We start from the raw sequence: 21,769 nt of genomic DNA on the forward strand, positions 1-21,769 counted from the left end.
AGCATGTGATTTTTTTTTTCCCCATCCTTCAGTAATAGGTATTTTAAAAAGTTTAGCCTTTGGGGCTTTTTTAAGGGGAAAATACATATCTGTATTCAGACAATATGAAACTTCTGGGTTCCTCAGACTCTTTGAATTTTCTCTCTTGTTCAGGCAATGCTAAATAAATTATTGTTATATGATGTGTAGTCTAGTGTAGAGTGTAATATAAGAGGAAGTCTCATTACAGGGCCTTATGACTTGACACAGCCCCAGTGAGGTTTGATCCTGTGTGTGATATGTTACTTCACAAGATGGAGGAGATATGTGGGCAGCTATGCCCCAGGACACACATGCACAAAGAGAGAAGCTCTAAGTAACAACTTAGAGAAGGGTTAGTGCATCTGTGACTGTGTGTGCAGTGTACTCAGAGGCAATACTTGGAGATGAGGTGAAGACTGCTCTAGTACTATTCTTGTACTGTCTCTGAGACAGAGCAGTCTCAGCAGAGGTTCTTATTTGGAGCTTGAACTCTGTGCCAGGACAAATAATACACCCTGACTTGGTGCAGCAAGAATAACCCTTTCTCTTCAGGACTACATTACCACTTCAGTTATCATTTTCCAGTACTTTGGTCCAATAAGCCTCAACCAGTTGCATGTTTTGTTAGATCAGTCTTACCTCCCATGTTACCTTTATTCTCTTAACCCATTTCTATGATAATCTTAAAAGAGTAAATGAGCTACCTTCGCTGCCACTTCTGTGGAACCTTACTTATGGCTGAGCAATGTGCTGTCCAAAAGGGAAAGGAAATTTATTACTTGCCACTCAAACACAGCATAGACATTAATATTCTCTCCAACTTACATGGGACCTTTTCTAAGACTAACAAACTTAATGAGATGCTAATGTAACTAACTTTAAACAAGGAACTTGAGTTTGCTTTTGAAATACTGACTTTCTTACACTGGAAGGTCACTTGAATGTCTGCTAAGAATTACTGAAATATGTATTGATTTCAGAGGCTTTTATTATTATCCCTATTCTATGCCTTCTACTTTGTCCTCTTTTCTATCAATAGGTAAATGACTATCCCTAGGTTTGGTATATAAAGTAATAAATGAATAAAGTGCACAGAGATCAACAAGACTACAAATATCAGGGAAGATAGATGCTTCAGTCAAAATAAACCTTTATTAAAAAAAAATCCCACACCCAAAAAATCCCCCAACTCAACCCCTCCCCAAAAGTAACAAAGGGATAAAGGTGAACTATCTGAGGAAAAATAAATGGCACAGATAATTCTCCAGTGATACGCTGTGGGATGTCAGAAAGCCCTCCTTGCTTTGTCCATTTAGGAGACTGGACAAACACTGGTATGTGGGCAGGAGGGAGCAACAGTGCTGCTGCAGAGAGATGGGCTGCATGACATAATAGAATTTAACAGTGAAAAATACCTGTGATTTTCTCTTGGAGCCTTATGGAGTCACAGATGACAAGTTGTTACAGTGGAAGGAGGTCATTGAGGTTACTAGAGAAACACCTTTTTAATCTCCCCTCTCTAGTGTGTGAGTGGCAGGAGGGAACATAGCTTGGAGCTGCTCATTGCAAGAAATGCCATTTCCACCAACAGGTATTTCCTCTGTGGATGTACTGGGGTGTTCTCCTCCTCCTCCTCCCAACCCCCCAGCACCCTAGGCTGCCTCCACACCTATGGAGGGGGTGAGGCTAAAGCACCCTGGGAGTCTCTGCAGGCTGCCTAGTTGTCATGGGTCGTAAAAATACAGCATGGTGTTTAAATCCTGATAACAGAATCACAGGATCAGTTTGGTTGGGAAAGACCTCTGAGATCATCGAGTCCAGCCTAGGACCAAACACCACCATAACCGAACACCACCACGCCAACTAGATCAGGGTACCAAGTGCCATGTCCAGTCTTTTTTTAAACACCTCCAGGGATGATGACTCCACCATGATCCTTCTTTGAGCCAGGTATTCAAGTTCTGGCTCTGACCCTGGCTGGAAGCGCTCTTTATCTTTCTTGCTTCAGACCAGGTCACCGCAGCAGAGAAAAGTCCGGTCATGTAATCTTAATCGCAACGAAAAACCGTATGGGGGATAAATTTCAAATCTGTTACAGAGACTTTTCGAGGAAATCCCTTCTTCCCTGGTACCTCTGCTAACAACACTTAAAATTACTTCCCTGCTGCTAAAAGACCCCCAAGGAAATAAGCGGCTGGTTGTGTGTTAACTTCACCTCGGTGCAGCAGAGAGGGATGGTTTTAGTGCAAAATTAGAAATTGTGCTGGTAAGACAAAGCAAAAAGACAGGCTGGAAACATTCTGGCACAATGCCATCATCATATCTGTTACAGAAACACTGCAGATAGAATAAGGGAAGTGTAGAGGAAAAACAAGTCACAAGGCTGGCAGCTGCGAGCTGGTGTCTTCATACCTTTCATAAATTGGGAGCATTTTGTATTGTGCCTTTCTTTGTTAGGTAAAATATAATTTTTATTACAGTGTGCATTCTAATGAGAAGAGATGTCTGGTTCAATAATATTATCTTGTATTTATCTGTGGCTGTTAATGAATTAAAGGGGTCATTGTGCTGGCTAGTCCATAAACATGATAAATTATGTGAAGAAGCGTTTGAGGACAACCTGAAAACATTTGAAAGACATCCCCCACATTTATTTTCTTGTTACTTATGATATCCTTACCATTCACACATTTTATAGGGATAATACAAATAAACCAAAATTAGAATTCTGCTTTAGATGAACAAACAAATTTGCATTTAATGAGCATCAAAACTGGAAAAGCAATTAAATTACAGTATGGTTTTAAAGGATCCCTCTTCCTATGTATATATATTGCAATTACTCTTAGCTTTACTATATGTTTGAAGTTTCATGTCTAGTCCCTTGCTTTCCACAGAAGAAAAAGCAAGGCAAATAATACATGTTTTCAACTGTATCTGCTGAACAAAACATGCAGTGCATATGTGTGTGTGTGTGTGTTTGTGTGTTTGGATATGTGCAATTTCAAATAAATAGAAGCATCATTATCATATTGTTCAAAGCAAAGCAGATTCTTCTCAGTCACCTACTGATTTAAACACTGTATCTGGTGCTTAGTTTATGCTGGCAGGCTGCCAAGTGAAAGCAATTTTGTGCAATAATAGCAAAATTAAGAGGTGAGTGTTGCTGTTTTACAGCAGGACATGGCAAAACCCATTTCCTTCTGTCAACTCTATCTTGATTACACACACGGTCACACAGACACGCTCTCTTACACACTTACATGTGTGTGCACATGCTCTTGTTCTTTTTGCTTGCTGTTTTTCCTGTGGGTTTTAACTTGAGGTCACTGAAACCAGAAAAGAGGAAGAGTATATACCACAGTGTTTGAAAGCAGATGAGAGTAAAGGTCTCACTTTGTGAGGAAGGAGAACCAAACAAAAAAAACCCCAAACAAACAAACAAAAGAAAACCCAAAAAAACACCAAGAAAAGGAAAACAAAAAACCTACCCCGATTATTGTTCTAACTGTGATAATACTTTCTTTTGCTCCCACTGGCAGGTGTCCTAGTGGTAAATGTTACATGGAGGAACAAGACTTACGTGGGAACACTGCTGGACTGCACAAAGCATGACTGGGCCCCTCCTAGGTAGGCAAACATTGTGATTCTGTTTTTTCTCTGTTGTATTTTAACCCCCAGTCTTGGCCAAGAGACTGTACAGAGATTAATAAAACACAACTGGTTATAATTGAAAACATGCACCAGTGAAAAGAGTAGTTCCGGATTACAATGTGGGGTGGAAATTCTTTTTTACTTTTCTTTTGTATTTTTGAGAAGGAAGGGGAAATACAGGGGAGTCAGTCAGATGGCAATTACTTTAGAAATGCATTTATGTAAGTTTTGAAAATTTTTCACTCCATTGTTCTAATTAGTTGGATGTGTCCTTACCATTTTTGTCCTTTTTTAATGACTTTCCCTTTGAGACTGTAGCACTCTCATTTTATCAGAAGGATATAATTCCTTTAACATGTATGAAGATTCTGTTATGGGAAGGGGTGGTGTTTTTTATTTTTTTAGTTCATGATTCCTGATGATGAAATCTCTTGTTCGTGCAGGTTTTGTGAATCACCCACAAGTGACCTGGAAATGCGTGGAGGACGGGGCAGGGGAAAGCGGGCAAGGTCCGCTGCAGCTGCCACTGTACCTGGTAATGATGCAAGTTTTGCAGAGTCCAGAGGGCTTCAGAATAAGAATCGAGGTGGTGCCAATGGGAAGGGGAGGAGGGGCAGCCTTAACTCCAGTGGGCGCAGAACACCCCCCAACTGCGCCATGGATGAAGTAAAAGCCAGCCCCTCGTCCACGAACAAGAGGAAAACTAAGCCTCCTATGGAGCTAGATTTGAACTCCAGTTCGGAGGACAATAAATCCGGAAAACGTGTTCGTACTAACTCTAGAAGCACTCCCACCACCCCACAGGGGAAACCGGAGACTAATTTTTTGGACCAAGGCTGCTCTTCTCCAGTGCTGATTGACTGTCCTCACCCCAACTGCAACAAAAAGTACAAGCACATTAATGGATTACGTTATCATCAGGCTCATGCACATTTGGACCCCGAAAACAAGCTGGAGTTTGAACCTGACAGTGAAGACAAAATTTCAGACTGTGAGGAAGCACTGAGTAATGTGGCACTTGAATGCAGTGAGCAAAGCACAAATTTGCCAGGCTTTGATCCACTAAAAGCACCAACATCTCCTTCCTCCATTGCTACCCCAGGGACTCCCAAGGGAAAGAGGGAACTGACCAGCAATGGCCCTGGTTCAGTTATCAGTTCCAAAACTGGAAAGAATTCTGGCAAAAAGAAGGGTCTGAACAGTGAACTGAACAGCCTTCCAGTAATTTCTAATATGGCAGCCACACTGGATAATTGCTCAGTAGCAGATGGCAATTTACAAACTGAAATGCCGAAATTGGAGGCTGAAGGCTTAATTGACAAGAAGAGTTTGGGTGATAAAGGCAAGAAATCGAACAATTGCAAAGTGGATAAAAACCTTTCCAAACTGAAAACAGCCAGGCCCATTGCCCCAGCGCCAGCACCAACTCCTCCCCAATTAATAGCTATACCTACTACAGCCTTTACAACCACCACTACAGGGACAATACCGGGATTGCCCTCTCTAACAACTACTATTGTTCAGGCTACACCAAAGAGCCCTCCACTGAAACCTATTCAACCAAAGCCCACAATTATGGGAGAGCCAAGCACTGTAAACCCAGCTCTCACATCACTCAAAGACAAAAAGAAAAAGGAGAAGAGAAAGCTGAAGGACAAAGAAAGCAAGGAGACGGGCAGCCCCAAGATGGATTCTAAGCTGGGAAAGCTGGAGGATTCAAAAGGGTCTGGGAAAGACTTATCTGGACATTTTTTAAAGGACCATCTCAACAAGAATGAAGTGCTAGCTAATGGACTGTCAGAGTCTCAAGAGAGCAGGATGGCAAGTATTAAGGCTGAAGCTGATAAAGTTTACACGTTCACAGACAATGCGCCCAGCCCTTCCATAGGGAGTGCCTCCAGGATGGAATGCAGCACTTTGGTGAATGGACAATCTGCTATGGCGCCACTGCATGTGTTGACACAAAATGGTGCAGATAGCACAGCTGCCAAAACCAACAGCCCTGCTTACTCAGATATTTCTGATGCAGCTGATGACGGTGGCTCTGACAGCAGGTCAGAGGGCATGAGGTCAAAGGCCAGCTCTCCGTCAGATATTATTTCTAATAAAGATGGTGTTGTAAAAGGACATTCTTCAACCACAGCACAATCGGCTCAAGCAAAAGAGTCTCATTCTCCCTATTACCATGGCTATGATCCTTATTATTCCCCAAGTTACTTGCACTCTGGACAGGTCAGTGCCCCAGCAGCTGGGAACAGCAGTACCCCACAGACACTGAAGATCAAAAAAGAGGCTGAGGAAGAGGCTGAAAAGAAAGAGAAGGCAGAAGCATCAGATGCCAAGAAAAGTGAAAGCACTTCCTCTAATTTGCAGCCGCCACAACATCAGTCGGTAATAACGCAAAGGCACCCTGCACTTGCTCAGTCACTTTATTATGGACAGTATGCCTATGGGCTCTATATGGACCAAAAGTCCTTAATGGCCTCTAACCCTGCTTACAGGCAGCAGTATGAAAAGTACTACGAGGACCAGAGACTAGCAGAACAGAAAATGGCACAAACTGGGAGGGACTGTGAAAGGAAGAATGACCCCCCCTTGAAGGAGATTGGGAAGGATGACAACAAGCAGAAGAATATTCCATCTGCCACTATTTCAAAGGCCCCTTCAACTCCGGAGTCCAGCAAAAATAACACTAAAATAGGGTCATCAGTTCCTAACAAAGGTGAGGAGACAACCAAGTCACAGATCCTTTCCAATCACCAGCAGCAGCTTCAGTCGGAGAGTTTCAAAGCAAAACAAATGGAAAACCACCAGCTTATAAAGGAGGCGGTGGAGATGAAATCTGTTATGGACTCCATGAAGCAAACAGGAGTAGATCCGACCACAAGATTTAAACAGGTGAGATCACAAGAAGTGGAACAAGAGAGTCTTGATTTATCTTTAAGTCGTGTGAGATTTTCTCCCTGGTTCTGATATGTTCTTCTACCTCTGCAGCCAAACAAGCTCCACCATCCTTTTTTTACGCCGTATGGTATTGTAGTCTGTGAATAGACCAATAGACCTTCCAGTTGAGCTACTTGAAAAGAATAAAAAAATAAATTAAAAATTCTAGTAAGGTGGTGACAGAACCTAGGTTTAAGACCTGAATAGACTTAAATTATATGCATGAATGAAATAGAATTAGATTTCTCTTTTAGATGTAAATTCTAAGCATTTTGCTTAGTTGAGAAATAAGAAATTTCAGGAAAAATAAGCAGTTTCATTGCGAGAAGACTTAAAGCAGATTTGAAACATGGTTTGAAGTGTTTCTTTTTTTTGTTAAAAGACAGTTGGCATTTACTAAAGATGGGTGAGCTGGTTCTTTGAAGAGTTGACTTGAAGCATAGCTCTTTATCTTAACCCAAGGTGACCTTTTTGAAGCAGTTAAGTTCCCCTTCTCCCCTCAACCAACCTCAAGCCCCTACAGACCTACACAATGGATGAAATCCTCTCTCCACTGAAGTCAGTGATAGTTTTGCCATTGATTTCAGTGGAACCAGAATTTTATCCAGTGGCTTCATGCTGACCTTCCTAGATGTCTTCATTTGAGGCAATGCGACTGTCTCTGTGCATTGAACTGGAGCCTCAATGCTTGATGCTTTCATGTTCTGGTGTATGGTACATCCCAAACTTTAGCCTTATGCACTGTCTTTCAAGATACAGTATGGTCAGGGGAGTGGGAGTTAGCCCTAAGCAGGAGAATACTTTTGCTGATTCAAATGAGTATTTGAACCAGACTGTCCAAGCTTCTAGTTGTGTGCTTATATTTTTGTGGCATGTGCCATAATGTCTGTCAATTGGAGAAAATGTTTACAGTTAACTTTTGCATTTTCTGTGTTAGAAAAAGAAGTTTTCCTGTTAATTCTTGGTACTGATTTGGTGTGATATTTTAAAGAAATCACATACCTATGATATGTTTATAAACTGGTGTAATATAATGTGTAAAAAGATATTTACAGTGCCCAGTACATGCTCTTTAAACCATGTGGTCCTAATCCTATAATTTATAATTACCTATCTATAATCCTATAATTACCCATGTGTAGTTTTACGAACTTGAAGTAAGACTGTCAGCTGAAGAAGTCTGCCTTATTGTCTGACTTCTGCTGATTCCCAAATGGGAGGCAGCATCTTTTCAGTTAATCAGTTTTTCATGTGCATTGTTCCAGGTATTCTAAGCGCTCTAGCATAATATTAGCCAGTTTTAATTTTAATTTTGTGGTTCACAGATATTTTTTGCTCTCTAGTGGGAAAATCTCTCTGTGGGCTTTAATTAAAATGTTTTATGAATAGCATGGTTTCAGAACTTTGTTACAATGCATATGTATTTCATGATTAAACTAGTTAAAGGCATGAAGAAGGATATAAGATGAAGCAATTGAATTAAATTTTGATAATAGTCTCTTGCTCCTTCATGGGAATATTGGTTTGACTTTGAGCTCAAGGCACTCTGTAGCAAGCAAACCTCTCTTTTCTGTAATATGGATATGGTATTAAAACAGCTATTAAAAATACCTTAACTGAAGTATGGGAAATATCAATAATGAACTTATTTCAACATCTAAGTTCAGAACAATTTTTTTCTCCTCTGTATTAGGATCCAGATTCACGAACATGGCATCATTATGTCTATCAGCCCAAATACCTTGATCAGCAAAAATCAGAAGAACTTGATCGTGAGAAAAAGTTAAAAGAAGACAGCCCTAGAAAAACACCGAACAAGGAAAGTTCCCTGCCTAACCTTCCTGTCTCATTAGCAAGCATTAAAGAGGAGCCTAAAGAGGTCAAGCGTTCTGATTCTCAATCAGTGGATGAGAGCAAGATAAAAAATGATGATCAAAAGACTCCTGTAAATTGGAAGGACTCTCGGGGTGCTAGAGTAGCAGTTTCCTCACCAATGAGTCAGCATCAGTCATATATCCAGTACTTGCATGCTTATCCGTATCCACAGATGTACGATCCCAACCATCCAGCCTATCGCGCAGTCTCTCCTGTCCTAATGCACAGCTATCCTGGTATGTATTCTGAAATTTGCCTTGCACCAATAGTTACAATTTTCACCCTCAAGTTGCAGTAAAGCCTACATTTTAATATTTCTTATAGTAGCTAGGGTAAATTAGAAGCTTCATGGGTGGCGTTGTATGGCTTGTGCTTCTGCTAGGCAAAGTTCTGTAAATGAAACTGATTTAATACAAGATGGTCCTTTTATGAACTGTCACAGTTCCCAGCTACAAGTTTCTCAACCCTTGACAGTCTGCTATTGCTGTTAGACTGACAGATAGTTTATTGCCTATAAAAATATTCTAAGCACTTACTGTCAGAAACGTTATAGTTACTATTCCTTTCACTTAAAGAGGACCCATAAATGTCTGAAATGGCTATCAACTGAACTCTCTTTATAACCTCCATTCATCAGGGTAAATTAGGTGATGAAATTGAAGAGCGAAGATGCCATTTGATAGTCATGTGATCTACTTTTGCTGTTATGCTCTGTTCTGACATTCCCTCCTCCTACCTTGATATAACCAAAATGTAAAAACAGTAGCTTGATGTGGTATTTATTGTTTACCTGCAGGAGCCTATCTCTCTCCAGGATTTCATTATCCAGTTTATGGGAAGATGTCAGGGAGAGAAGAGACAGAGAAAGTCAATACCAGCCCAAGCATCAATGCAAAAACAACCACTGAGTCCAAAGCACTGGATTTGCTCCAGCAGCATGCCAGCCAGTATCGCAGCAAGTCACCTGTTGTAAGGCTTCCTCAGTTGTTACTGAAGAGGGTTACATATGGGTAGGGGTAGAGAAAGAACATAATTTTAAGAAGCACACAATCTGGCAGCAAGCTGTGAATGCATGAGTCTTCTTTATAGCACTGCTTAAAATAAAAACAATTTATGGTCAGTATGCTTCCGTGGCATAAACTGGAAGTGACACGTAGCACAGTTCTGTCCTCAGAATCTTCCTATCTTGAATGGATTCATACGGAAACAAAGATTCAGAGGTACTTCCTGGGGCATATTTTATATTGTAGTTAAATGGGGAGCTCCTGTTTGGAAACAGATAATAAATAAGAAGTTGGGCTATGGGATTTGGTAATATCCCCTCCTTGTATTTGCCAAGAATCCACATCTTTCAAGGAGCAGATTACCAGCCTCGATTTCTGAAGATTTACATGTTGGAACAAATACTGATATTTCACTTTCAGATAAGTTGGTGCTAGTTTTAATTGTGAGCAAGTCATTGACTGTAATTATAATTTGTAAAAGGTTTTCTGGCTATTCAGTCAGACTTGATCCCCAGAGTGCTATAGAGGCTTGAGAATTCATTTACATCAGCTTTCAGCAGCTCAGCTAGGTTGTCCACACATTGGCAAGCCAGCCAAGCTTCAGGAAAAAAACAGAAGTCATTGTGGTGGCTTGAAGCTGCAGTATGTTGCCTCAAAATCTCTGTGCCTTGGAAAATCTTCCATTAGCTAGAAAGACTAGCTTTAGATAAGAATCAAGTGCAAATAATCAGCTTTATCATTAGCTGATAAAATTAGCTTTATCATTAGTATTCAAAAAGTGTTTGACAGGTATGGATAAGTGTGGTTTTCTTGTGATTTCATCCCTTCTAAAATTCCCACATCAGTTTTCTTTCAATTTCTATTACTAGCCTGTGGAAAAATCAGCAGCTGAGCGTGAACGGGAAGCAGAAAGGGAACGAGACCGCCATTCTCCTTTTAGCCAGCGGCATCTCCATACACACCATCACACACATGTTGGAATGGGTTACCCCCTCATACCTGGACAATATGACCCATTTCAAGGTGAGCAGAAAATTTCCAATGGTGGGATTGGCTTGCTTGTAGGATTGTTGCCTTGACGTTGGAAATCATGCCTACATGAAGCACTTTGAGCAGAGATCCCACTGTTAAATCAGAAGTGCTGATTTAGGAAGAAGGCTTGAAAATTCACAGCATGTACTAAGAGTATATTAATAGCTTCATGTCTGAGAAATGCCAACTTTTGTTTCCGAAACTGGGTGTCAGAGCATTATTAAAGATGTACCAGTTAGGCTGTCATTCACATGAATGTTTTGATTCCTCCTGCAAACTGACATTAACTGGCTGAAAGGCAGTAAAAAATCCAAAGCAAATAACCTCCTTTTTGTATAATGAGGGTTGTGTAAGCAATGGAGAAAGTGTAGCAAAGACAAAAGCTTTTTATACTGAACATATTTTATGTACAAGGCATTGCAGTCACAAGGGTTTGCGCTTGTTATAATTTGACCATCTGAAAGAGGACTCTTTGTATTTTGGCAAATGCCGTGCACAAAATTGCAGTCAGGGAAAAAGCACAGTAAGATGCGATTTATTCTCCCTAGGTTTTATACCAGTCTTTGAATGTTTTTTCTCTAACTATGGACTCTGGCTGAATGAAAAAGAGATTTCCTCCCTTGCAGCAAAGTATGTGCTACCACAATCGGTGGCTAAATGACGTTATTTCTTTATGTTCACTTGATGCCTCAGTACTTATTTTTCCTCTGTAAAAGTCTTGACATTTCTCAGTTTGATTCAGTGATTCCATGTGCCTTTTGGGATGCATTATGCTTGTTCAGTGGCAAAACTGTAAAAATTGTAACTTATTATGAAAGTATTGTATTCTGAGCAGCTGGCATGTCGTTTCTGTAATTCACTGTGTCTTTTGATTCTTGTTGTTTCCTAGTACCTGCAATTTCTACTGAGCTTCCTCAGGAACTCATACAAACCACTTAGCATCATGCAGTGCAGTATTTGGAAAGGAATGCAGTACAAGTTGAAATGCTGTAATTTCTTGTAAAATATCTGTCAAGGACAATTCAGTTTATTAAATAAAGTTATATTGATCACACTGGACAGACTGTCTTAACGCTGTTGCCTGGAATATTTGCCATTTATATAGTGTTAAGCCCCACTATTTTCTGGCTTTTTGCCCTAGAGATGCTTCCTATGATTTCTTTGAGCACAAAAATCCATTAAAACCAGACGTACATCAACATTCCTTTGTTTCTTCTTTCCCTCAGGATTGACCTCTGCTGCCCTTGTTGCCACTCAGCAGGTGGCTGCACAGGCATCTGCATCTGGTATGTTTCCTGCACAAAGAAGGTAAATAGCCAGTAAATTATATATCATATCATTGAGAGGAGAAAGCAAATCTTAGATTTTTTAGCCTGATGGTCTGCAGTTCGTTATATGACACAGTTTTTAAGGTTGAGGAAAAACTTGTTATTTTGGGTTAATTGCAGTTTTGTTCTCTTTAGGGTGACATTTTGTCCTTAGTTGTGTCCTGTAACTGTAACGTAGATCATTAGGAAAGAATAAGTAGTCTGTCTTCTGAGATTTTCCATAGAGAATCCTTTAAGTGTTTGTATTAAGATAAAACAAGTGATTATGAAATATAATTTAAGATAATAATAATATTAAGATAATAGTAAGATCCAAATTTTTATAAAACTAGTTTAAAATTAATGTTCAGTTGGTTCTATTTATGACCAGGAAAACTTAGGATTTTATCTATTCTGCAGGTCTGCCTCGTTTGCTGATTTTCCTTTCAGAGAGGTTTGCTTGGGAGCTCGTTAGTGATGACTCTTATTTAAGTTACTTCCACACATTTGCTGCTCAGTTATTTTCTAGGTTTTCAGTTGAATTTACTCTTCAATTATCATCATTACTCTTCAAGATTACATCGCTGCCATGTTAAGCCTCAGAGTTTAATGTATTAAATAGTGCTGAAAATTCCAGGGTTATGGATTTCCTTCTGAAAGCTAACTCTGAAGACAAGCAACCGTGAAAGGCTCTTAGCTGGAATTATTTGAGTGAGAAAGGTTTGTAGCCCTTAAAGAGCTGATGGATAATAGGGCATCAGAATCCATAAGATAACTTCCAGCACAGGTTACTTCTCCGTATGTTGTTCCTGGCAGGGGAGGGATTAGGACATGGCTTGCCATTTCTGCTACTTGAGTTTGAGAATACTAGTTCAGATTTCATTTCATGATGTATCCAAAGTGCAGAAAAAAAGTAAGAAGAAGGAATGCTGCCTACTAAAACGTTCTTCTTTCTCTTTTCAGAGAATGATGAATTTGGGGATGAACATTGTCATGTGACTGGATCACATGAGGAAGCGCTTTATTACAGACATCAGTTCCATGGTGTTAATTTGAAATGCCTTAATGGCAGGCAAAAACCAGTCATTTCATTTTTGTAAATTGCAGATTTTATCACAGAGTAACAAATGTTGCTGTAATTAGACTTCTGTTTTTATATATATATATGCGTATATATATATATACATATATATATAAAAATATATATATATTCTTTACTTTTTTTGTATCAGTACCAAGGCTCGCACACAGGGTCTGCTGCTAAGTTGCGAACCACACAGTAAATGGAGATATGTATTTGTCACGTTTAGAAAGCGTTAACCGCAAAAGGCTGTTGTTTCTTTTCTTCCTTTTCTTTTTCTTTTTTTCTTTTTTTGATTTCCAATTGTAAATAAATAATGTTATGTATCAGTGTGCCTGAACCTTGCATACCCTTCTGATATTTCCCACAAGCTCTCAGAGAGGCTAACTGTGATGACACTTTGGTACAATGTAGATGTCTATTTGGTGGTTCCTATTAAGATGCATCAGTGTAAAATGTTACTGTATTCACTGTTTCATTGTAATTGTGTATTGTGAAAAATATACCTTTGGAAGGCATGGGGATTCTAGTACCACAAAAACTGTGTTGTATATAATGTATAGATTTTAAATGGAGATAATGAGCATCTGTGAATAATGAAATGTCTTTTTTGATAATCTTGAATGGCAGATAACCTAATAGCCTGCATACAAGAAGACATCTGTGATTGTTCTATTACTTGAATAGTCCTGCAGTCTTTTTTTTAATGTTTACAATTACCCAGATTTAGAGGAGAGACTTTAATGCCATTACCTGTTTACTTGTTTTATGCTGTAATCTAGTTTATTTTATGTAAAACGTATATCGAATGCTTTCATTTTTTTACTTGCCTTAAATAATTCGGCAATCAGAATAAAGAAAAAAAGTTGCTTTTTTTTTTTAAATTTCTGGATGTCTACGGGCCACTTTGAAAGATGTGTCATAGCTGTAGATAGCAGAGGCTGCAGCAACGACACAGCTACAAGTTGTGCTCCTGCTGGGCCTGTGCTGTTGTCCTGTCCCAGCAGGCGATGCGGAGCCCAGGCCAGATGGCTGTGGGCCTCTTTCAGTTGACCCTGATAGGTTCAAAAAAGGCCCATAGTAACACTTTGGGTGGTATTAGTGGAACTGAAATCTCTAATACCTGTTTTAGAGCAGCTCTGTATGCTATAAATGATAGGCAAATTTTTCCTATTATGTCTGTATTGTCCCCCTTCCCCCCATTTTGAATAGATGCCTAAAAGCAGAGGAGCTGTCAATTAAAAAAAAATTCCTTTGCTGTGCTTAATCTGCATTACCACAAAATATTTATATTGTTTTGTTACAATGTGGTTAACACAGCACATAGTAATATGAAATCACTAATCATGACATGAAAAAAAATCAGATTTACTGGTCAGTATTTGAGGCTTTAATTTTGGTCCTTTTCTGCATATCCCAGTTAACGTTGATTGTCAAAACTGTTTTTTAAAGTTTTACTGTTTTTTTTTTGTTTTGTGTTTGTTGGTGGTTTTTTTGACAGGGTGAATTACTGCAACTTAAAGGTTGTTCTTGAAGTCAGTTCCGTTTCTTCTACCTTGTGAACACTTAATACAGAAGGATGAATTAAAGATTCCCAACAGACAAGCACACTTGGACTTTTTATATTACTATGATGAATCTGCCATTAATATTGCTATAATTGTTTTATTTTTATAGGCATAAAATCAGTTCCCTTAGTGAATAGTTATAAGGTTTATTGATTTTTACTACACATCATTCATCTGTGGCTTACTATTATTGTCTTGTTCTGAACACATTCAGAAGTCTCATAGTGGTGACATACTACAAGTTAGCCTCATAAAAAATGGGAAGGAAGGGGTGTTTTCTTTGAAAAAGGGGATATTGTGAATGCAGGGCTCTTGAAATAATAAATGCCTTATTACTTCTATAGTAAAGGCTCAGATGGCTTTTGTGTTGAAATGTACCACTGATTTTTTTTTCCTGCCTAGACCAGTAATGCTTCCAGAGCAAAACACATCTTATAAATTCGCACTATTGGTGATTTTGATTTAGTGTGGTTTGAGTGTAATAAGTAACTGGAATGAATTACTCTGATTGATACAGGGTAAGCAACAGTTAAAACTGCAATTATTGTTATAGCTTTATTGTATCCTTGAGGTCTGTAAGAGTGGCTAACATCCATTGCCATTTATTGTCTTCCTCCACTTAAGATTATTGTCTTCCATCTGGTTTTATTGTCTTCTGTTTGGTTTAACACTTGCCATACTGACCTCCTTAAAGGCTGTGCCACAGTGAGCGTGACTCTGTGGTTCAGCACTCCCCAAAGCCAAAAGGTATCCATGTCCGAGCATAGAGGTGCAGCTACTTGGTCATCTCACCACTGTGTGAGCATCCAAAGGATGAGTAAACAGAAGCAGTTACACAAGGAACACAATTTACACACGTGGGAACTACAGAGGCTGCTCACTGAAAAGGGGCAGCAGAAGCATCATGATACAGATATATTTGCACTCTGTTTTCCACAGGATGGGCTTATACTTTTTATTACTTCTAGCTGACACATTTACCACTCTGCCCTTCCAGCAGCAGCTATCAGCGACCTTGCTCCTGTTCTCCAGGTGTTGCTGGATGTTTTGAAAAGGTGAAGCTGGGCTTATGCATTACACTTAACTTGAGTTTCTAGCCTGTTCATGCAAATGCAGCTAGAGAAATTAAAGGTCTGTCAGTGCAAGCCCATCAGACCAAAAAATCCAGCGGGGACCTACTGCCTGTGGCGCTTGCACTGGGGAAAAATAGATGTGAACAGAGAAGGGGGGTGTGTGTTTTTTTAACAATTATGTAGCTCTAGGGGCTGAAAGAGGACAGGGCTCTAACTGAGAGAGCTGGCTAGCTATCAGGGTTAGACTAGATATGGTAAAAATGGGGACTAGGAGTAACATTTCTCCAGTTTTGTAATTTTAGATCCCCTGGTGGCCTTGGGTAGCACCTGAGAAGTCACTGAGCTAATTCTGTGCCATACCATCCCTTCCTTGTTTCTGACAGTTGCACTGGTTAAGCTTAACCATTGGGTCAGTAGTCCCACTTGTCACACTGACAAATGCTGTCAGAACAAGGGCCTCCAAAGGACATGAAGTTAGAGAATCCCCAAATCCATCCTAAAACACACACCAGGGATTGTTGATTGCACAAAACCTGGCATAAGCACAGGACACCACAGTGGCTTTCTGTAGCTCACCACCGTGGCTCTTCTCATGGAACCAGTGGAGTCAAGCAGGAAATCTAGTTCATATTTCCTTCTGGCATCACCTGTCTTGTCACTATCTTTATTACAACTAGCAAATGTATTGTCCTCAGCTTTCTGTCTCATAATCTCACTCTAATGTTTACTTGCCACAGTCTCTCCTCCTTTCTCCTCTCCCCTCCTTATGTCACTTGCCCACTTAAGGAGCCCTCTTACATCCATCTGATGTTATCAAAATTCTACTTGCACATCTAAAAACCTTCTGCATGTATTTGTTATCTTGACCCTTGATTAGTTTCTCTTTCCTTTTATCACGCTTCTTCCTTTAACTTGTGCCTTTTTCTGTAGCTTACACTGTGCCTCTCTTTAGCCTAAAGTATTTGGGACAGAGAACATATCTCACTTCAAAGTCATACAACACAGTTCATATCTATAGTTACCTCTGAATAATAGCTATAGCATCTCATAGATGATAGCACAAGATGCCATGAGTAGCTAGTACAGACCATTATTAACAAGAAGCTTAAGGTAACTGACAAAAAACATTACAGTTTTCAAAGGTATTTTGAAACCATCTAGTCTCAAAATTGTGAATGATACCGAGCCCACATAGGAAGTCTGAAGCTGTATCTGCCTGCATCAGAGGGAACTGGAGACATACAGTCATTACTTAATGTGCCAGCTTTGTTCTGCTTTAGAAAGAGAGCTCTGATTTCAGTTTTAGCAATTTAGGTAGCTTTCTCTAGTAAACACTCTAAAGCATCAGTGTTACAGTGCTCCTTTGTGAAGTTTTTTTTCTTAGGTTATTTTTGGAAGTGGGGTGGAAATCTTACTATGACCAAGAAATGCAAGAAGCGTTCATTCAGGAGAGGAGACGTTAGCTAAAGATGTACATGTTCCAGTGGTGTAGAGATAGACACCACTAAAATTCTTGCATTGGCTGTTAGTAATTTTTGGGCAATGTATGCTAAATAAGGCTTTTAACTTCAGTAGCAATTCTGAAATTTCTTCTCTGCACTGATAAATTAGCAAACTTAAGGATTTAGCAACGGTAATTATTATTTGCAGCCTAACAATATTTGTCATGCAGAAAACTTAGTCTCCACCATAATATGATAGAGAAATGCTCTGGGGAGTTCGAAAGCAGATTTTTTTTATTGGCAAATGAACTCCAGCAGACCAAGCTGATACCTGTAGTTCAGTTCCAGAAGCCTCACAGACGTTTCAGCAGCATTCTCTGGTCATTTTGGATGGTATAATGATGTATGTTAATTAATTACATGATTTCTGTCATTTGAGTTTGCTAATGGTAGGATACTGCTTACTTACTGCTATGAGCATAATGCTGTAGGATTTACTCAGGAAACAGTGCAGCAATACCTGATAAAAAAATAGAATTAAATAAGTAGGCAAAGACTCCCTGAAAGCCTGTTTAAACCCTTAATAGGGGAAACTAATTTTAAAGCATCCATCTTGACAAGTAGAGTAAATTACTGCAGTTCTCTTAATTGTTTCCAGTGCCCTGAGGGCATTTTACTCAACCTACCCAGCCTCCCATGAAGCTTCCTTCCCCCATCCTTCCTCGGCCCAGGTCTCCCATTTCAGTTTAGGCTGTCTCTGTTCATCCCTAACCCAGGGATAAAGATGCCTTGGGCTAGAGCTGCACTGTAGTTGTCTTGGCCCCTGACTGGTGTTGGTGAGATGGGACCTGCTAGCCTCCAGGAGCCCCCAACCCTGGCTGAACTTTCAGAATGAACAAGGATGTGCCATTTCTGCTCTTATGGCTCTTGGGTTTAGGCTGTTTCTTTTAGAACAGTATGCAGGGAAAGAGCTTCAGTGAGTCCCTTGCTAATATTGTCTTAAATAGACAAATATAAGGTTAAAGAGAAATTTTGTCTTTATGTGTTTCAAACCAAACTGTTGCAGAACAGTGGAAACGAGATGTGGAATAAAAAGCCCCAAACTGAAGAACCTCCTGCATAGTTAATGACAGTCATGAAAAAGACAACCCTTTTTTAACTTAATTTCTAACCCTTTTTTCCTCAATCATATAAACTTCTGTTTAAGAGTCTGAGTGAAACTAGAGATAACTTAAGGGTAGAGGGGCATTTTTCTTCCAGTGTGGATGACTGAAAAGGACAAGATTTGCAATTAGCTGTAAGAGCAGCTGGCTCTTAATATGTGTACTCAAACTAGGGCCCTTCCTTACACAGAACATATTTTTCGTTGAAAAGTGCCCTATTGACCAGCAGTCAGCTCTGCTAACTCCTTCAGCAAGTTGACTGCCTTCTTCCTGTGTGGTTCTCTGTTCCCCAGAAGAGAGTGGGAGAAACCAGATGCAGGGCTACGTGGACTGCAAGGACGGTTGAAGTTTATGCTTTTCCTTTGCTTATGCTTGCCAGACCAAGGTTTGTGTAGTAATTTGTGCACACCTTTCCCCATTCTGTCACTAAGTTAGTGTAAGTATTTTCAGTGATAAGCCTCATCAAGCCACTGATTTTTAAGTAGAGCTCCAGACAAAAGATCATTAAAATGTCAATGACACAATATGTCTCCCCGCACCATGCGGGAACATAACAATTTAATACCAAGCTTTGCCGCAAGAATCTGTGTCCTAATTCATTATACCCCTACTTGAAGCTAGTTTCCTTTAACAGAGAAATTGCCAAAGACTCTAAATGACTTGTGGCTTTGTTGAAACTACTTGACCACTTTCCCTTGGATCTGCCAAAATCTGTCCCTGTTTCTGGAGTTACTTTCCTAAAGAAACAAGGTGTAGAAGAAAGTGTTATAGAAAGAAAACACTAAAAATAGCAAGACAGAGTCCAGTTCTTTATGATAGAGCAACTCAGTAGACTTAGGCATGCTCTGCTTCTACAACTCAGATAAGGATTTGGTCCCTCAAGGCAGAACAAGTAATTACTATTCAGTGTAGCTCCTTACTTTTTCCTTGAGTACGTGCACATGTAAGTCTCTCTCAGATACTCATGTACTCGCTCTCCCCTTTGTTAGGGGGTCACACATAAATGCATGATTTGATACCAGTTTGCTTAGGGATTTCTTTTGTAGCCCATTGGCAATAAAATAGCTCTCTATGATACCAACGACTGCTCAGCTTTATAGAGTTTTATATCTGCACTTCACACTAGTCACAAGCTTTTAAACCTGTCCTACTTGTAAAAGGGTTAGTGCACATAAACTAAAAATCTCTGTTGTTAAAGAAGAGCAGTAGATATATATGTCAGTGTATTGGCCTGGCAAATCAGTCAAGATATTTGCATACAGAAAGGGGAAGGAACAATTAAAGCTGGCCCGGATGGGTAGGGAGGATGGGAAGCATTGACAGTCACTGGGCAAGCGCAGGTGAGTCCCCAAGCACTCATACTACAAACTGCAATGGGTCCCGGTAAAGGAAGGTCTGGCACTGGACAGGCAGACCTTCCTTATGAAGCTAACATTGGGCAGATCTGACCGTTCTGAAGCACTTGAGTGCTTGCTCCAGGCTCACATGTCACTGGCTTAGGAACTACCATCTCAATATGCTCTGCTTTCGTCAGTAGCACAGGCCTGGAACATCAAGAGACAGGATACTTGCAATCCAAAGAGTGGTGAGAGTTATCTTAATACATCTGAGGAACTTCTGGATAAGACAGGACAAAGCATGAGGTAGTCTTAAAGTTCAAGCATGACCTGGCAACTTTGTCTTTAGAAGGCACTACAGCTGTCCCATTACTTACATGTAACTCCCCTGCCCCAAAGGAACATGATTTCTCTTGCTTCAGGCTGCCATACACCAAAAATATACCTTCTCTCTCTGCCATCTGAAGGCAGGAGCAAATTATAGAGAAACAACTTTATTGCAGAGTAGAAAATTATCAACCAGGAGACCGTACACGGCAAACCAGAAGTGTGTGTCTCCAGTTACACTTCCTCTCGTGGCAGTAAGTTGAAACCTTTGGTACCGTTCTCTTTCATTGTTTAGTATCATTATTAATTCTTACATTCTCTTGAGGCCCATTAAATGGCAATATTATATTACTAGTTACCAGTGTAAAGGGCCCATATCTCCTCATTAATTGGCTGATATGTGTTTAAGAAGCCATTTTGAGTATTTTTCTCTGAAAAAAAGGATATTTCCATCACAAGATATAATAGTTTTGTATGTGCTTTTGTTTTGGTTGCTCTGTTTTTGAGCATTAGCACTTCAGTGTGCAGCTTAGATGAGTTCTCAGCTGAATCTTCAGGATGCAGTATTTTGTATGTTCCTAAGTTCAAAATTGGTACTATAATTTCAAATTAAGTACCACATATAATTAGTAATGTTTTATAGTCTTGGCGTTCTGGGTTTTTTTGGTGGAGGGTTGATTTTTTGGTTTTTTTTTTTGCTTTTTTTCCACAACTTTGACAGTTGGTGATGTTTTTTTGTTCCCCCCCCTTGTTTCTTTTAAAGGACAGAATTAATTCACAGATAATTCAGATTCATGGCAGCATCTGGTAGCTGGTAGGGAAAACAAATTTCAAAAAAAGTCACTGATTTCATGAAGACAGTATTTATCAGTAATACAATTATCCCTCTGACTCACACTAAAGCTCATTGGACTTGTATACAATGATCAGTAAGATAAGAATTGAAAACTTTCTCTATGTTGAATCTGTAAGGCAAACACAGGACACTTTTCTAGAGAAGGTTTTATGGGGTAGCTGATGGCATTTAGGGATGCAGACCACATCCCATCTCCCTTGCACAACGTACACCCCTTTCAGATTATGTTTTGCCCCCAGGTTGCTGCTTATGTTTATTATGCATTAGTCCCTAGTGTTAGCATCAAGGTCCTGTGCTCTGCTTGAATCAACAGTTGAATTACACATCAAAAGCAAATTACTAGTTAATCACCAGGGAAAGGAGACCTGAAGAACTACAAATAGTTCTGTGACCAGTGTAGTTAGTAAAGACCAGTTTTCAATGGCTTTTTTTTCTGTTTGGACTCTCAGATGTTCAATAAAATGTGAACTCCTTAAATTTTTCCTAAATGAAGGCACTAACAGGCCATCTCTTCTTTGTCTTTTTACCAATACTTGTGAAATTAAAGAGTGTCTTTGGGGTACCTAGTTTAATTGCAACTGGTCAACAGGCTAAAATGTTTTGTGCAAGGGAAAGGTTAGAGGGATGGTGTGGTCACACGAACTTTAAATGAGAGCTTTGCAAGGGTCTCCTCTGCATGGTCCTGTTGTGTGTGTCTCACACACTGACCTTAAGAATGTCAGTGAGTATAACATCTTCTTTTCCCCTTACAAAGCTGGGATGTGTTCAGGGCCAAGCATGGACCCTTTCTGTGGAATCACTCCAGTGTCTTGCACCATGCTCTGCATCACAAGATGCAAAACATATCCAGTGTCATAGCTGTTGTATAGAAAAGTAACTGGTTCACAATTTATTTAGGTTTAGGCTAAAATTATGAACAAGAGAAACTGAAATAAACCTAGGGCATGGCTCTTGAATCCTAAATCTCGTCAATAATCACAAGAATATGGAACTTGGAAGTAGTCCTTTATATTTATGTATTTACCTATAGGCTTTATGTGTCACTCGTGTCATTATTATTACACATAGGCAAAAAAGGACCCTGGA

The 21,769-nt window shown here is 39.7% G+C and overlaps 1 protein-coding gene across 4 annotated transcripts in view; it reads left to right on the top strand.

The window, feature by feature from the left end:
* Nucleotides 1-14,871, top strand: part of ZNF608 (zinc finger protein 608) — an 86,787-nt gene extending 71,916 nt beyond the window's left edge. For 2 of the 4 annotated variants that reach the window (XM_051789318.1, XM_051789317.1), the window contains exons 4-10: nucleotides 3,564-3,651; nucleotides 4,119-6,573; nucleotides 8,312-8,729; nucleotides 9,290-9,462; nucleotides 10,367-10,520; nucleotides 11,756-11,837; nucleotides 12,800-14,871. In XM_051789318.1, the coding sequence (XP_051645278.1) occupies nucleotides 3,564-3,651; nucleotides 4,119-6,573; nucleotides 8,312-8,729; nucleotides 9,290-9,462; nucleotides 10,367-10,520; nucleotides 11,756-11,837; nucleotides 12,800-12,806 (3,377 nt within the window). In that variant the 3' untranslated portion in view covers nucleotides 12,807-14,871. Of the gene's footprint in view, nucleotides 1-3,563; nucleotides 3,652-4,118; nucleotides 6,574-8,311; nucleotides 8,730-9,289; nucleotides 9,463-10,366; nucleotides 10,521-11,755; nucleotides 11,842-12,799 lie in introns of those variants that run through there. The other 2 variants (XM_051789319.1, XM_051789320.1) reach the window with 2 other exon arrangements.
* Nucleotides 14,872-21,769: the final 6,898 nt, after the last annotated feature.

This window comes from Manacus candei, unplaced genomic scaffold, assembly GCF_025592945.1.
Source record: "Manacus candei isolate 608988 ecotype Guabito, Panama unplaced genomic scaffold, ASM2559294v1 h1tg000027l, whole genome shotgun sequence".
NCBI classification, from domain to species: Eukaryota; Metazoa; Chordata; class Aves; order Passeriformes; family Pipridae; genus Manacus; species Manacus candei.